The sequence below is a fragment of the Pristiophorus japonicus genome, chromosome 7, assembly GCF_044704955.1.
Source record: "Pristiophorus japonicus isolate sPriJap1 chromosome 7, sPriJap1.hap1, whole genome shotgun sequence".
Taxonomy (NCBI): domain Eukaryota; kingdom Metazoa; phylum Chordata; class Chondrichthyes; family Pristiophoridae; genus Pristiophorus; species Pristiophorus japonicus.
In genome coordinates, this window is record NC_091983.1 from 6,622,174 (window position 1) to 6,639,106 (window position 16,933).

The 16,933-nt window shown below is 45.3% G+C and overlaps 1 protein-coding gene across 4 annotated transcripts in view; it reads left to right on the forward strand.

Moving 5' to 3' along the window:
- The window catches only part of smap1 (small ArfGAP 1), a 351,079-nt gene that overhangs the window by 56,142 nt on the left and 278,004 nt on the right, over nucleotides 1-16,933 (forward strand). For all 4 annotated transcript variants that reach the window (XM_070884738.1, XM_070884739.1, XM_070884740.1 and 1 more), the window contains exon 2: nucleotides 7,353-7,486. In XM_070884738.1, coding sequence (XP_070740839.1) covers nucleotides 7,353-7,486 — 134 coding nt within the window. The remainder of the gene's footprint in view (nucleotides 1-7,352; nucleotides 7,487-16,933) is intronic.

The window sequence follows — 16,933 nt, forward strand, 5'->3', positions numbered from 1 at the left end:
TACACAACACCCAGTCGAAGATGGCCTTCCCCCTAGTTGGTTCCTCGACATATTGGTCTAGAAAATCGTCCCTTATGCACTCCAGGAAATCCTCCTCCACCGTATTGCTTCCGGTTTGGCTAGCCCAATCTATGTTCATATGAAAGTCACCCATTATAACTGCTGCACCTTTATTGCATGAACCCCTAATTTCCTGTTTGATGCCCTCCCCAACATCACTACTACTGTTTGGAGGTCTGTACACAACTCCCACTAACGTTTTTTGCCCTTTGGTGTTCTGCAGCTCTACCCATAGATTCCACATCATCCAAGCTAATGTCTTTCCTAACTATTGCATTAATCTCCTCTTTAACCAGCAATGCTACCCTACCTCCTTTTTCCTTTTATTCTATCCTTCCAGAATGTTGAATACCCCTGGATGTTGAGTTCCCAGCCCTGATCATCCTGGAGCCACGTCTCCGTAATCCCAATCACATCATATTTGTTAACATCTATTTGCACAGTTAATTCATCCACCTTATTGCGGATACTCCTTGCATTAAGACACACAGCCTTCAGGCTTGTTTTTTAACACCCTTTGTCCTTTTAGAATTTTGCTGTACAGTGGCCCTTTTTGTTCTTTGGTTTCTCTGCCCTCCTCTTTTCCTCATCTCCTTTCTGTCTTTTGCTTTTGTCTCCTTTTTGTTTCCCTCTGTCTCCCTGCATTGGTTCCCATCCCCCTGCCATATTAGTTTAACTCCTCCCCAATAGCACTAGCAAACACTCCCCCTAGGACATTGGTTCCGGTCCTGCCCAGGTGCAAACCGTCTGGTTTGTACTGGTCCCACCTCCCCCAGAACCGGTTCCAATGCCCCAGGAATTTGAATCCCTCCCTGCTGCACCTCTGCTCAAGCCACGTATTAATCTACGCTATCCTGCGATTCCTACTCTGACTAGCACGTGGCACTAGTCAGAGATTACTACTTTTGAGGTCCTACTTTTTAATTTAGCTCCTAGCTCCTTAAATTCGTTTCGTAGGAACTCATCCCTTTTTTTTTATACCAATGTGCACCACGACAACTGGCTGTTCTCCCTCCCTTTTTAGAATGTCCTGCACCCTCCGAGACATCCTTGACCCTTGCACCAGGGAGGCAACATACCATCCTGGAGTGTCGGTTGCGGCCGCAGAAACGCCTATCTATTCCCCTCACCATTGAATCCCCTATCACTCGCTCTCCCACTCTTTTTCCTGCCCTCCTGTGCAACAGAGCCATCCTGTGCAACAGAGCCAGCCACGGTGCCATGAACTTGGCTGCTGCTGCCCTCCCCTGATGAGTCATTCCCCTCAACAGTACTCAAAGCGGTGTATCTGTTTTGCAGGGGGATGACCACAGGGGATCCCTGCACTACCTTCCTTGCACTACTCTTCCTGCTGGTCTTCCATTCCCTATCTGGCTGTGGGCCCTTCTCCTGAGGTCAGACCAACTCGCTACACGTGCTACTCACGTCATTCTCAGCATCGTGGATGCTCCAGAGTGAATCCACCCTCAGCTCCAATTCCACAATGCGGACCGTCAGGAGCTGGAGGCGGATACACTTCCCGCACACGTAGTCGTCAGGGACACCGGAAGTGTCCCTGAGTTCCCACATGGTACAGGAGGAGCATAACACCCGACCGAGCTCTCCTGCCATGACTTAACCCTTAGATACACTTAAATTGGCAACAACAATGTTAAAAGTTACTGACTAATATAAAAAAGAAAAAGAAAAACTACTTGCCAATCACTTACCCCCTAGGCTGTGACGTCACCTTTCTGTTTCTTTCTACTTCTTTTTTGCCTTCTCCCTGTAGCTGCACAAGTACACCTTTTTATAGGCCTCTGCTGATCCCCAGACTCACGCCTCAGCGACCACGAACTCCCGCTGCCTCTCGCGGCCTTATATAGGCCTCTGCTGATCCCCGGACTCACGCCTCAGCGACCACGAACTCCCGCTGCCTCTCGCGGCCTTTTATAGGCCTCTGCTGATCCCCGGACTCGCGCCTCAGCGACCACGAACTCCCGCTGTCTCTCGCGGCCTTTTATAGGCCTTTGCTGATCCCCGGACTCGCGCCTCAGCGACCACGAACTCCCGCTGCCTCTCGCGGCCTTTTATAGGCCTCTGCTGATCCCCGGACTCACGCCTCAGCGACCACGAACTCCCGCTGCGCCTCGTGGCCTTTTATAGGCCTCTGCTGATCCCCGGACTCACGCCTCAGTGACCACTATATGCTCTGTGATGCTCCGGGATCACCTTTGGAACGTGTCTGGTGAGGTTTAGCTAAAGTAACGTATGCTGTAACCTTTTTTCCTGTTGGCTGCCATACTGTATTTGGTACTTAGGAATGGTAGCGTAATGGTTGTTACTCGACTAGTGATAGAGGTCAGCACTAATGATCCAGAGTAACGAGTTTAAAATTCCACGGCGGCAGCTGGGAATTTAAATTCAGTTAATTAAATAAATCTGGAATAAAAAGCTAGTTGTCAGTAATGATGACCATGGGCCCAACTTTGGCCACGACTTGCATCAATTTTTTTTGAAGTAAGTTTTTTTTTCTGGTGTAAGTTTAAAAAAATGCCATTTTCCTCAATTTGCTCCAGAGTTAGGTACGATTTTTTTTTAGGTAAATTTTTTTTTCAAAAGGGGGCATTCCCAGACACTTATGCCAGTTTTGGCCATTTATGCCACTTTGGCCAGCAAAAACTTACTCCATATCGACTTCGGTCAGCGTATGTGGCCAGCTCTGAAAAACCTTGTGGGCAGTGAAGAAAAAGCAGTGCATATTTGGCAGACATTACCGCAGGGATAGGGGAGGGGAGGGAACTGGAGAGGACCTCAACAACCAAGCGCCAAACATTGCAAGGAAAAGCTCAAACAATTAAAATACTAATAAAAAATGAAGTAAATCCTACTGGAGAAATGTGAGCTGCTGGCAGTGATGTCACGTGGGGGAGGGTAGTAGCCACAGAGATGCTGGGATAAAAATCTCGCTCTCGCTCTCGCTCTCGCTCTCGCTCTCGCTCTCGCTCTCGCTCTCGCTCTCGCTCTCGCTCTCTCTCTCGCTCTCGCTCTCGCTCTCGCTCTCGCTCTCGCTCTCGCTCTCTCTCTCCTTCTTTCTTCCCTCTCTCTCCTCTCCTCTCCTCTCCTCTCCTCTTCTCTCTCTCTCTCTCTCTCTCCTCCCCCCCCTTTCTCTCTCTCTTCCCCCCCTTTCTCTCTCTCTTCCCCCCCTTTCTCTCTCTCTTCCCCCCCTTTCTCTCTCTCTTCCCCCCCTTTCTCTCTCTCTTCCCCCCCTTTCTCTCTCTCTTCCCCCCCCTTTCTCTCTCTCTTCCCCCCCCTTTCTCTCTCTCTTCCCCCCCCTTTCTCTCTCTCTTCCCTCCCCTTTCTCTCTCTCTTCCCCCCCCTTTCTCTCTCTCTTCCCCCCCCCCTTCTCTCTCTCTTCCCCCCCCTTTCTCTCTCCCCCCCTTTCTCTCTCTCTCCCCCCCCTTTCTCTCTCTCTTCCCCCCACTTTCTCTCTCTCTTCCCCCCACTTTCTCTCTCTCTTCCCCCCCCTTTCTCTCTCTTCCCCCCCCTTTCTCTCTCTCTTCCCCCCCTTTCTCTCTCTCTTCCCCCCCACTTTCTCTCTCTCTTTCCCCCCCTTTCTCTCTCTCTTTCCCCCCTTTCTCTCTCTCTTTCCCCCCTTTCTCTCTCTCTTCCCCCCCTTTCTCTCTCTCTTCCCCCCCTTTCTCTCTCTCTTCCCCCCCTTTCTCTCTCTCTTCCCCCCCTTTCTCTCTCTCTTCCCCCCCCTTTCTCTCTCTCTTCCCCCCCCTTTCTCTCTCTCTTCCCCCCCTTTCTCTCTCTCTTCCCCCCCCCTTTCTCTCTCTCTTCCCCCCCCTTTCTCTCTCTCTTCCCCCCCCTTTCTCTCTCTCTTCCCCCCCCTTTCTCTCTCTCTTCCCCCCCCTTTCTCTCTCTCTTCCCCCCCCTTTCTCTCTCTCTTCCCCCCCCTTTCTCTCTCTCTTCCCCCCCCTTTCTCTCTCTCTTCCCCCCCCTTTCTCTCTCTCTTCCCCCCCCTTTCTCTCTCTCTTCCCCCCCCTTTCTCTCTCTCTTTCCCCCCCCTTTCTCTCTCTCTTCCCCCCCCTTTCTCTCTCCCCCCCCTTTCTCTCTCTCTTTCCCCCCCCCCCCCCCCCCAAAAAACAAAAGTCCTACCTCGCCCAGAACTCAGTGGGCAGGCCACTCGACCGGGGATAGGGGCTGCGAGCATCGGGTCCTGCTCACAGCCCGCAGGACACTTAAAATAATGCGCCGAAAAAAGAGGTTGGGTAAAGTTCGGCCCCATGAAAACTACCGTATAAAAACCCATCTGGTTCCTTTAGTGAATGAGATCTGTCATTCTCACCCAGTCTGGCTTATATGTGACTCCAGACCCACAACAATGTGGTTGACTCTTAACTTCCTTCTGAAATGGCCTAGCAAGCCACTCAGTTGTAAAAAAAAAGAAAAACAATAATAAAACCGGCCGGACCACCTGGCATCGACCTCTACTGGCTGTGGACACGGCCACGGCACACCCAGCCTTCATAGTGCTCCTCACCAACATCTGGGGATTTGTGCCAAAATTGGAGAGCTGTCCCACAGACTAGTCAAGCAAGAGCCCATCATAATCATACTCACCGACTCATACCTCAAGTTTACGTTGAGCTACATTGGAACAATATAGGGCGCCAAGGACCGGGGGGGGGGGGGGGGGGAGAGGGGGGAGAGAGAGAGAGAGAAGTGGGATGTAGAATTAAAATGGCAAGTGACCGAAAGCTCAGGTTCAGCTTACGGGCTGAACACAGATGTTCAGCAAAGCAATCACCCAATATGTGTTGGTCTGTCCAATGTCGAGGAAATACAGTATACTGAATTGAAAGAAGTACAAGTAAATCACCATTTCTCCTGGAAGGGGTGTTTGGGGTCTTGGACAGTGTGAAGGGAGAAGGTGAAAGGACTGGTGTAGCATTTCCTAAGCTTGCATGGGAATGTGAGCAGGTCTTGGGGGTAGCGTGCAATGGGAAGATCTCCAGAGGAGGTGGTCAGTGACTGTCAGAAATTGGCTTGAAAGGAGGCAGCGGGGGTGTATGAAAATACTTAATATCAGGTAATTGCACTTAAACAAGGTGCATACACCTGTCTGTCCGAAATAGCTGGCCTGCCTTATACGGATTAAGTGGTGCCTTTGTAATTGACACTGCTGGCAAATGGTCAGCACCATATGCCCAATATAGGCAGTGGTCCGGGATAAACGGGGACTGGGTAAGTGGTAGGATCTCTTCTGTTCTACTACTCCACCCGTGCAAAGCAGTGTTGTCTAAATTTCCTATTTCTTTTAGTATCAACTTTTTAAAAAAAAAATAATAATAATTGTTTCCCCAGTTCTTCAATTCTGCATGGAATGGGGAAGCTTTCCTGGATCTAATTTCTCTATAGCGCAGATAATTTTAGAGACTTCTACTATTTCCCCTTTGGGGGAAAATAAGGTAGCCCATCTGTCCACTCAACCTATCGCTTCAGAAGTCCGCTTCATTACCCTGCACTGGGCACACAGACCAGAATTGAACAGTACTGTAGATGTGGTTTCGCCAAGGTCCGATGCAACTTTAAAATTACTTCTTTGTCCTTTAGCCACGCATCCTTTGATTTTATATGCTTTCTTGGCCATCTGTAAAAGTGAATCTGCAGTTTTAATGGCCTATCCTCCACAACCCCCCTGGACCTTACCATTTAGTATGTAATTTACATTCTCAATTCTTTCTAAGCCCACATGATTTTATCCTTTTTGGGTTTGAACACATCTACCATCTCTACCGGTTGACATATCCTGTCATTGGTTCCTCTTTTCTCCTGAAAAGATTTTTAAAAGTTATTTTCCTGGCATTGGTAAGCATCTGTTGCGAAATACGGTTGGCTAGACATGCCGCCTTGGGTTCAGTGGCATCAGTTGTTCCCCGAAACAATCTGAACCTCTTAATGGGAGTTGACTCAAACCGCCATATATCTAATTGCACGATAGTACAATCTGACGATGTAACCAAGGCATCCTCATTATGTTGTCTTACAAGTACAGAACAATTTGTGTTCAGGATCAAGTATTCGTGATCCTGAACACAAGTTTCCCTTCATAGCTTCGCCCCTCACTAATTCTCCAATCTCCTCTAGCCCTATAACCCCACCCCAAATCTCCCCACTCCCTTTGCCCCACCACTGGCAGCCTTGCCTTCAGCTGCTTCGGACTCATACTCTGGAATTTCCTCCTTAAACTCTTCTGCCTCTCCACTTCCCTGATCCTTTTAAGATCCTCCTTTGCTTCTTGGATTTTAATGAGGTAAAAGGGCTATTCAGGTGTCTGAGTTTCTGAAATTAGCCTGTCACATTTTATTAGCTTGTGAACAGTGTACATCGTCGGTGGTAAAATACTTACATTCCTGTTTTGAGCCAAATACTGAGTTTTTTTCATCCTCTTGCACTCATGAGTCTATCTTGACATTAGCAACAGTCAGTTGAGCCAAATGGCTCTGCTAATATGATTTAATCACTTGCATGAACCTGGATTGAATAATTGGAATACAATTTGTATGCATTTAACAGGAGTTGGTCACTCAAAGCAGTTTTTCGGCCCAAGTAAGGAGTGAATTCACACCGAGGTTATCAGAAACGTGTATGTCTTTCTGGATAAAATTTAAATCTTCTATTGCTGTCTGATTTTCTTTTTGCAGCAGCAAGTGGCTACTGAGTGGCAAAAAAAGATTTCTCTTCCAATTTTGAAGCCTTTTCATCAACTGTAAAATGAATAATCAATTGTCAGCCCTGAATATCCTGGGACTGACTCATCTGTCACAGCATTGAGGGAGGGATATACATGCATTTTAAAATTGGGGTTGCTTCATTTGCACAGTTAAAATGTTTTTTTATTGAGATTCTCAACAGCATCCAAACCCCTCCAGCACAGCTGAAAAGGTTTGACTAATTCTCTGACTCTTCATTTTGTGAAATCTGATGTTGCGTTCTGCTAACTAAGTGTGCCTTGAATTGTAATGTTTTACCTTGCTGGGTAGGTTTACTAGCCGTGGAACAAGAGAAAGCCATCTCATTGAATGTGGCTGGTTTATAACCTGTCATTTTTGCCTTCCATTGCAGCCTTTTCTAATGCTTAGTTGTTTTGATTCCATTTCTGTACTCCAGACTTTGGACCTGCTATGTCTTTATTTAAAGATGAGTTGGAAAGGTCTTGATTTAAACTAGAAAAACAGTAATGAAAATTGTTCTTCCATTTGTACAGAAGATTTAAATTAGATTTTTGTTATCCTTTTTCCCTGCAGGTCCAAGATGGGCTTCCTGGAATCTTGGTGTTTTTATTTGTATCCGATGTGCAGGGATCCACCGAAATCTTGGTGTTCATATATCACGAGTGAAGTCGGTTAACTTGGACCAATGGACACCAGAACAGATACAGGTATAAACCATGTCGCCTTCAGTGTGTGTTGCCTTGTCCTGCTTCAGTAAGTTCGTAATGGAGTTTCCAATATCACTCTTGGCTTAAATCTTTTTTTTTTGAAAAGCTTGAAACCCTTCAATTAAATTGTTCTGATGTAAGTTTTGCAGTGCTTTGCCTACCTGCAGTGAATTAATATTGGGCCCTGTCAAAGGAGCCTACGAGTGATGGTATCTACTTCTGTGGCAAGGGGAATGTGCTCCTGTTAGTCATTACAAAATGAACCGATTCTTTAAATCCAATTCATTTTGTATATCATCATCATAGGCAGTCCCTTGGAATCAAGGAAGACTTGCTTCCACTCTTATCGAGTTCTTAGGTGGCTGTACAGTCCAATACAAGAACTCAGTCTCTGTCACAGGTGGGACAGATAGTCGCTGAGGGAAGGGGTGAGTGGGACTGGTTTGCTGCAAGCTCTTTCCGCTGTCTGCGCTTGATTTCTTCTTGCTCTCGGCAACGAGACTCAGTGTTCAGTGCCCTCCTGGATGCGCTTCCTCCACAGGGCGATCTTTGGCCAGGGACTCCCAGCTGTCAGTGGGGATGTTGCACTTTATCAGGGAGGCTTTGAGGGTGTCCTTGTAACGTTTCCACTGCCCACCTTTGCCGTGAAGGAGTTCCGAATAGAGCGCTTGCTTTGGGAGTCTCGTGTCTGGCATGCGAACTATGTGGCCTGCCCAGCGGAGCTGATCAAGTGTGGTCAGTGCTTCGATGCTGGGGATGTTGGCCTGGTTGAGGACGCTAATGTCGGTGCTTCTGTCCTCCCAAAGGATTTGTAGGATCTTGCGGAGACATCGTTGGTGGTATTTCTCCAGCGACTTGGTGTCTACTGTACATGGTCCATGTTTCTGAGCCATGTAGGAGGGCGGGTATTACTACGGCCCTGTAGACCATGAGCGTGGTGGCAGTTTTGAGGGCCTGGTCTTCAAACATGCTATTCCTCAGGTGATTGGAGGCGGTGTTGGATCTCTTCATCGATGCCTGCTCTTGTTGATGAGAGGCGCTCGATATGGGAAGTGGTCCACGTTGTCCAGGATCGCGCCGTGGATCTTGATGACTGGGGGGTAGTGCTGTGTGGTGAGGACAGGCTGGTGGAGGACCTTTGCCTTACTGAGGTTTGGAGTAAGGCCCATGCTTTCGTACGCCTTAGTAAACACTTCTACTTTAGATGCAGACCCTTTCCTAAAAACTATAGAATAATTCAAGGTTACTGTAAGCATTTGAAATTGAAGTCTTTCAATCTGTTCTGATGCTGGTTACATATAACAGAAATTAGAGAAGTGTTTTGGCATTGACTTGTATGACGTGAAAGAAAAGTACTGGCAAATACCATAGCCATTTTATATTTAAAAAAAAAAAATCCTGTTGAATATAAATGTATCACAGGGTACACAGTGGAATTTAATAGCTCAGAGCATACAATGAGTATTGAAATGGTATAAACTATAATGCCAACAGGAGTATTATTTCAGAAAGATTCATTAATTTGTTCAATTTTGATAACGTAAATTAATATAAAGCAACACCACTTCCTGCCATACAGGTAGCAGTTCAGAAATATTCATACCAAGAGATTTTTAGAGGAAATACAAACTCTGATCCAAAGCTCCAAATAGGTAATGTTCCCCGCTTTTTTGTCCAAACCCACAATGCTGAACAGTGGATTGTTTGAGAGCCGCACTCAGTTAAGGCCCAAATTGTTGCATCATTGTACAATGGGATCTAAGTTTGAATCTGTTTCATACATGGTGAGCTCCACATTTCATTCATACCTTTGTAGGACCTTGGCAGGTAGATGCCAGGTAAGAAAACTAGTTCTACAAAAGTATCTCCTGCCAGTTTCATAGTCTTTGCAAGACCCCATTTTAACTCTTTATATAATGCACTCATTTTTATGAATCTTTGGTTTTTATCCACAAGCATTTATGTATCCTCGTTAAAAGGGGTGAAGAACAATGGCAGTAAATGTGCAGACTGTTGCTCTTCTAAAAGGAAGAGTAGTTCAAAGTTACACATTTAGATGGTTGTGGTATGCAGCAAGTTCTAGCGAGTATTGTTGAATTCAATTTTATGGTCAGTGAAGTGTCATTTTAATTGAGAATGGAATTATGTTGCTTTGAACAATATGTAGAGTGGTTTTAAAGTTGTCATCGTACAATATTCTCTTCCTCCTAGATATATTTAATATGCTTTCCTTGAATAAATCAAATACCCCAACAAGTTCTGCATTTACTTCATCGCAAAAGAATATCTGTTTTATTTGTCTAAGATTATGTTTGGTAACGAAGAAATGACCTAATGGGCTCAATATCTCTAAATTGGTTCACTACTTCCTTTTTCAAGGATTTAATTTTTTCCTTGGTCAATCCTCCTTGGGATAAGACTCTTGCTGTTCCTTTTCCAGTAGGGCAAAATATTTTCTTTGGAATTGATCCATTGCTTCTTATGAAACGTTAATGGGATTCTCCTCTCCATTGTTATGAAGACTTTTTGCTTACTTGAGTAGTGACAGATTTTGGTGCAGTTGCCCTCATTGAATGCAAATTATTCTTTACTTTCCTTGATTTCCCCCCCTCCTTTGTTTTACAAAGAATTTACAGCACAGAAACAGGCCATTCACCCCAACACTCCATGCTTCACACGAGCCTCCTACCTCTCCATCTAACCCCATCAATATAGCCCTTTTTCCCTCGTGCTTAGCTAGCTGACTCTTGAATGTATCTGTTATTTGCCTCAACTACTCCGTGGTAGTGAGTTCCACATTATAAACATTCTCATTGTAAAGATGCTCCTGAATTACCTATTGGATTTATTAGTGACTATCTTATATTGATGGCCCCTAGTTCTGATCTTGTCTGCAAGTGGAAACATCGTCTCTACATGTACCCTTTCATAGCCTTGAAAACCTCTATCAGGTCACCATAGAGAACAGAGCCCCAACCTGTTCCATCTTTCCTCATGGGTATAACCTCTCAGTTCTGGTAAATCTTTTTTGCACCTTCTAGAGTGCTTCTACATCCTTTTTTATTAAATGAAAACCAGAACTGTTAACCTTATTTCCAAGCGTGGTCTAACCAAGATTCTATACAAGTTTAACATCGTTTTCTGCTTTTCAATTCTAGCCCTCTAGAAAGGAACTCCAGTGTTTTTGCATTTATTTTTGGCCTTATTAGCCCATGTCGCTACTTTTAGTGCTTGTGTTTCTATCTGACAGTTTTGCATTCACTCTTAACAACTTTTGTTTCAGTTTGTAAACTTATCCTACATTTTAGTTGCTTTCTTGTAAAGAATTGAAGGCTGTTCTGTGGACAAAACTGTTGTGCAGTATTAAAATGGGACAAGTTATGACCATAAAACACACCTTCCTTTTCCCCTCTGCTACCCTTATGAGTTATCCTGAAGTATGTGGTGAAATATTTGCATTCAGACAATGAAGAAAATTGTACTATAGATAGCCAATCTTATTATCCTCCTTTCTGGAAAATTTGCTTTGTTGCTATCAATTTTTCGGTGCATGGACCCTTTAACTGGCAGCAAGGCCCATTTAAATGTTTTCGTGTGGGCAGTTTTTCTTATGTAAAAGCCGATGCAGGATCTCCAGAGCGCTGCACAGGTTAACAGGAACATTGGTTGGTAGGATTTCCTTTGTATCTGGGTTTTTTATTGTATCCTTCTGCCTTTTCAAAATGATTTTTTTGTGTCACTCAAATCTCTGCTTTTTAATCAATCCCAATGAATATATTTAGCAGTTGATTTGTCTAGCAGTGTACTTTGTGGCCAGTTAATTCCTTCTATATTACTGACTGGAAAATTATGGAAACTAGTATTGTATATAAAGAAATGTAGTTTTGGTTACTGTTTTGAATGGTAGGTGAATACAAAGTAGTAATTAATGTGCTGCACAGAGCACATTCAATCAAAGTCAATGCATTGGTGGAGTTGGGGTATCCGCGCACACCATGCCTACATTGCACCAGCGTAGTCATAAGGACCAACTATTTTAACAGCTAATTTTGGATTTCTGATTCTGTTTCTGCTAGGTTAGTCTATATGCTGTGGGCCAATTTGCCGTACAGTTAGTTGTTAATTGCTATCCATTATTTTGAAATGCTTTAGCATTGGATCCAAATAGATTATTTCTAATAGATAAGTGCACTCTTCAGTTGGTTCCTCATGTTGCTATGCATCAATTGTGCTTTAAAAAAAAAAAAATTAAATAAAACAATTTCATTAAATGAGTAAAATGCTCCAGATCTTAATGCACAGTTTAAACAATGCAAGGGTAAATATATTCAAAGTTTTAGTACAGGCAACTCATTATCCGCACACAGATGCAACGGGAAACTGTTGTAACAGCTTTAAAATTCCGAGTGTGTGACTTCACTTTGAAACTCTGATGTTCCTTTCGAATGTTGCCTGTTGAACCTTGATTTTAAACGCTCTACCTTGCCTCAGCTCCCACTGCTGCTAGCACACAGGTCCACTGCCTCTGTCGAGCCTGCACTTGCCACGCTGCTTTTAAGCGGTCTGCCTTGCCTCAGCTCCCGCTCCCGCTGCTGCTTACACACAAGTCCACTGCTTCTCATAATTCATTAAAATGCCTTGAACAGTTACAGGAAGTAATCAACAAGCCTAATGGTCTTTAGATCTAGAGGACTAGAATTCAAGGATTAGGAGATACACTACAGCTATTGGTTAGAGCACACCTGCAGTAATGTAAGCATTAACTGTAATGTCAACTTGCTCTAACGGAGAAATTGTTTACCCGGCATAGCCCAATCCCCGAGGGACCCGGATAATCGAGAGTTGCCTGTATCCCTGCAGGGTGTATATAGAAGAACCTGTAATGAATTAAGATGAATAAAAAAGTCTACTGTCTTATTCTTGTTAATATGAACTCTTGAACTGTGTGCTATCATGTAGAATAAATAGTGCAAATATGACATGGTTAGAGTTGATTGTATGAAATTTATTCACGTTCACAGTATTTTCTTCCTGTTCGCCATGTTTTTACGCAGTTGAAATGAGGGTGCACAATGTGTAGCACCTGTGCCCTTTTAAATGAACTGCATTTCTCCTTGCTGTTATCTCCTGTCAGTTTCATTCCATTCTTCTTTCTACCTTGCGTATGTTGTAATCCAGGATCAGGCCTGCTGGATGATTTCTCAATACTGTTAGAAACATTGACGTAAGCATGCTTTCATCGAATTGGATAGGCTCACAGAGGGCATCTTTTTCCATTTTTAGGGCTCAATTTTTCCCAGTGATTTGCGCTGTTTTTTTGGCACGCGCCACATTTTTTGGCCTAAGTTTTAAAAATCCAAGTTTCCCCAATCTTTATGTGCCAGCGTAACTCAGTTTTTTTTTTTAGGTTTGTTTTTTTTTGCGGCATGGGGGCATAACCTGATGTCTGCGCCAGTTTTTCACAATTATGGAAGTTTAGCCAATTTAAATTGCTCCTAGAATGGCATATGTGAGCACTTTCAAAAAACCTTCTGGGCACTTAAAAGAAACCAACATACATTAAAAAATTGGCGTAGAAAGACGCCATTGTTTTTATGCAAAATTTTGGAGGGAGTCAAGAAGACACATATTCATTATCAACTGTAAATTTTTAAAACTTAAAACACAGGAAATGGAAGTTTAATGGAATTCTTTAAGTTTTTATTTTTTAAGAAACTGACATGCCACCACCGAGCGTCTCCAGAGCGTCGGCTGGCAGAATCGGTCCCTCGCCTGGGCTTGGGGCTCAGCTTGAAAGAAGCCCGGGGTGTGGGGGACTGTGGAGAGAGAGCGAGAGCGTGGGTGTGGCCCATTCTAAGGCGTCGACCTCGAGAGAGAGAGAGAGAACAAAGAACCTTGTCCTGCCTGCCGTTTTGAGCTTGATGCAAAGGTAGAATTTAATCATGGGGGCAATACTGACCTTGTGCAAGCCTTCTGGAGAGGAGATAATTGATTCGGCATCATCACAGGAAGAACCTCCGAGCATGTAGGGTGATGGGCAGGAGGCCTTACCCACGTCGGGTATATCGAGACAGGTGTTGGTATCTGCACCTGAGAGATGCTGACTCTGTCAGAAGGCTACGTTTCCACAACTAAGTTGTAACAGATCTGTGTTAGTAAAAGCAGACCTGCAACCTAGAAGCGTCAGGAGGACTGCATTGTCAATTAAAGTGAAGGTTACAACTGCACTTCCATTCTATGCAGGCTACAACTGGGGATGTGTGTGACATTTCTCAACATGCAACACATCTGCATTCGGCAGGTGACTGCTGCACTATATTCCTGTAGGAATGATTACATCAAGTTCCCCATGACCGCCCAGGCAATGCGTGAAACTGCTGTGGGCTTCTCCAGGACTGCTGGCTTCCCAAAGGTACAGGGCTGCACTGATTGTACCCACATCGCTTTGCGAGCACCTTTTGGAGGATTCCGAGATGTACAGGAACAGAAAAGGCTTCCACTCTGTTAATGTGCAGCTCATGTGCTCAGTTGATGCAAGATACCCTGGGAGCACCCATGATGCGTTCATCCTACGCGAGAGCATTATATCTACCATGTTTCAGCAGCAGCCAGAAGGGCTGAGCTGGCTACTGGGAGACAGGGTACGGCCTCGCCATCTGGCTCATGATGCCCCTACGCGTAACCCGGACGGAAGCTGACTGGGAATGCAACATGTCATACGTTGTGACGCGCAGCATAATAGAGATGACCATTGGGATCTTGAAACAGTGTTTCCGATGCCTGGACCTTTCCGGAGGCTACTTGCAATACTCCCCTGAGATTGTCGGTCAGTTCACTGTTGTGTGCTGCATGCTGCATAACTTGGCCATCATGAGGCAGCAGCAACAGCAGTGGAAGACCCACCTGAGGTGAGAGTGGCAGATGAGGATGAAGCCATTCAACACCCTGAACCCGGAGCACGACGGCAGAGGAGGGAAGGCTGTCGTGCCCCTTTAACGATTGCTCGAGCCTTGCGCCAGCTGCTCATCTGTGAACGCTTTGCTGCCTGAAGGTTCAGCGGCAACTATTCCACATGGACCATGTTTACTGTTTGGACCTGTTCCGTAATGTTGTGTTGTGTTAATGGAACAAATGATGGAAATGATTCAGTTATAATGTAAAATATATTCAAAAGTTTAACAAACATTTGTTTGTACATAACTTTAATAAAAATGTTCTTGTATCGAACGTTTTCAGTTAAGATCACTTACAAACTTGTAAACTTGAAAATTTGCAGAATTACACACAAACTTTTAATTTGAGAACAGTTACAACACTAATAGCAAAGAAAGGCTGCACCCATCTCTCATCCACCTTATTTTAAGACCGCCTGCTGCGCTTCATCTTGGTGACTCCACCCCAGCTGATTCTGTCAATGGATGCGTGCTCCCTTATTGCAGCAGCTAACTCCGACATTCCCTCCCTCATGCCCTGACAGTGTGTCAACTACCTGCAACATTCCACCTGTGACATGCCCTCCCTCATGTTGAGCAAGAGTGTTTGAACTACCTGAAACATTCCCTCTCATGTACACCGACATTGTTTCGGCTGACTGAGACATTCCCTCCCTCATGTTCCCAGACAGTGTTCCCATTTCTTGAGTGTTACTTCTCCTGACAGTCTTGATACCTCATCGCCCACCCCACTGATGGTGTCCAGTAGTGATCGGGTAAGATCAATGTTCTCTGCACTCATTGCCATCATCTGAACCACATCTGTTAAATCCTACACCTCAGGAGAGCGCAGTCAAGCTCTCCTTCCCCTCCTCACCTTGGGTGTGGCTCACTGCATCCCACTGGGACCGGCCGTCTAGGAAGGTAGGGCCTGGGTGTGCCTCGCTGCACCCCACTGGGACCCGCAGCCTCGGACGGTGGAGCCCTGGGTGTGCCTCGCTGTATCCCACTGGGACCCGCAGCCTCGGACGGTGGGAAACCATGGAATGTCCCACCAACACTCAAGCCACTCTGAAGGGGCTTGCACCTCAATTGGCAGCACCTACACAACATCCATCCCCTCCCTCTCGCCCTCCTCACAACCATGCTCTTGGTCTGGAAGGTGGGATTGGAAGATGTTCTCTTCAGGCTCTTCCGCGTCTGAAATTTCTTCTGCATCGTCAGGGTCGGCCTCAAGTTCTGCAAAATATAACCGAACACAGACAGATGGCTAGCAGCAGAGGAGGGGGCAGGGTGGGTGGCATAAGTAGGCTCTCTCAGCGCAGCCCAGGCAGCAGGCTGATTTGAAGGACCACGACGAATGATAGCACATTGCATCAACCGAAGCATAGCTGATGGAGACATCCCCATGAACCAAAGCATAGCTAGCTCGCACAGTACTTAACATTTAGCAAAGCCAGACTGTGGAATTTGCAGGACTTCCTGTCTCCCTTGAGTGTGGGCCCAGCTTGTGCAGTGGTGATGGCTTTTCTCCAGGCAGGACCCATCAAAGCAGCGACCCTCTCTTCCAAGGGTGTCAGTGGCTACAGATTTGCTGGGCCGCCTCCTGTTCTAGTTCTTTCCCTTTTATTATATGCCACTTTGCTCTGCAAAGATGAAATTGCAACTTTTTAGAGAGGGTGTCATTCTGCTGGGTGGGACATATACAGCTGGTTCTATTTACAATTGGAATTGCATTGAATAAAACTTTCACTAACTACTTGACCAAGGTCTTGCCACTTTTTACACTGGCCTCCAGATCACGTTGTGCAGTAATCTTCTGCAACTTGGTTACAGCATTTCTTCATTTCTTCATTTCTTTGGATGGAACTTTTGTGACCTCTGCTGGTGTCCAGCTCCTGCCATCTGTTCTCAGTCACAGTAACTGGTGCCTCTACTTCATCCTGCAAGAAATATTTGGTCCTTGCACCTTTTTTGCAATGCTCTCGCGCAGCACTTGTAACACACACCACTGGCTCTTTAAAAATGGCCCATTGCCAACTCTGAGCTGTACTGCGCATGCGTGTCCATTGCAACAAAATCAAAAACACTTTTTTTTGTGTTGTGCATGCGCAGAAGGTGCGGCATTGTTTTGTTGGTGCAGACAGCAGGCTCCACCCCCCCGCCCCGAGGCAACTGGACACACTGCGGCGCCAAATTTGAATGATAGCTTGAGGAAACTTGGCAAAATATTTCTGGCCGATAAAACCGAGTGTAACTCTGGCAATAAGCCAGAAAACTGGCTTGGGCAAAATTGAGCCTGTTGGATGGTGGGGTGCTTAAAGGATGCATCAGTATTCTGCCTATTGATTGTGTACAGATAAAATCAAGTCAGTGGTGGATTTTGTTTTTGCTTGGCAACTTTATTGATGCTACAGTTGTAATAAATTCAAATAAGTGTGAAACGGGGGGGTTAGGGAGTTGAATTTAATATTTCCTCTTGAACAAGGAGTAGGTTCTTTTTTGTTCGGATTAA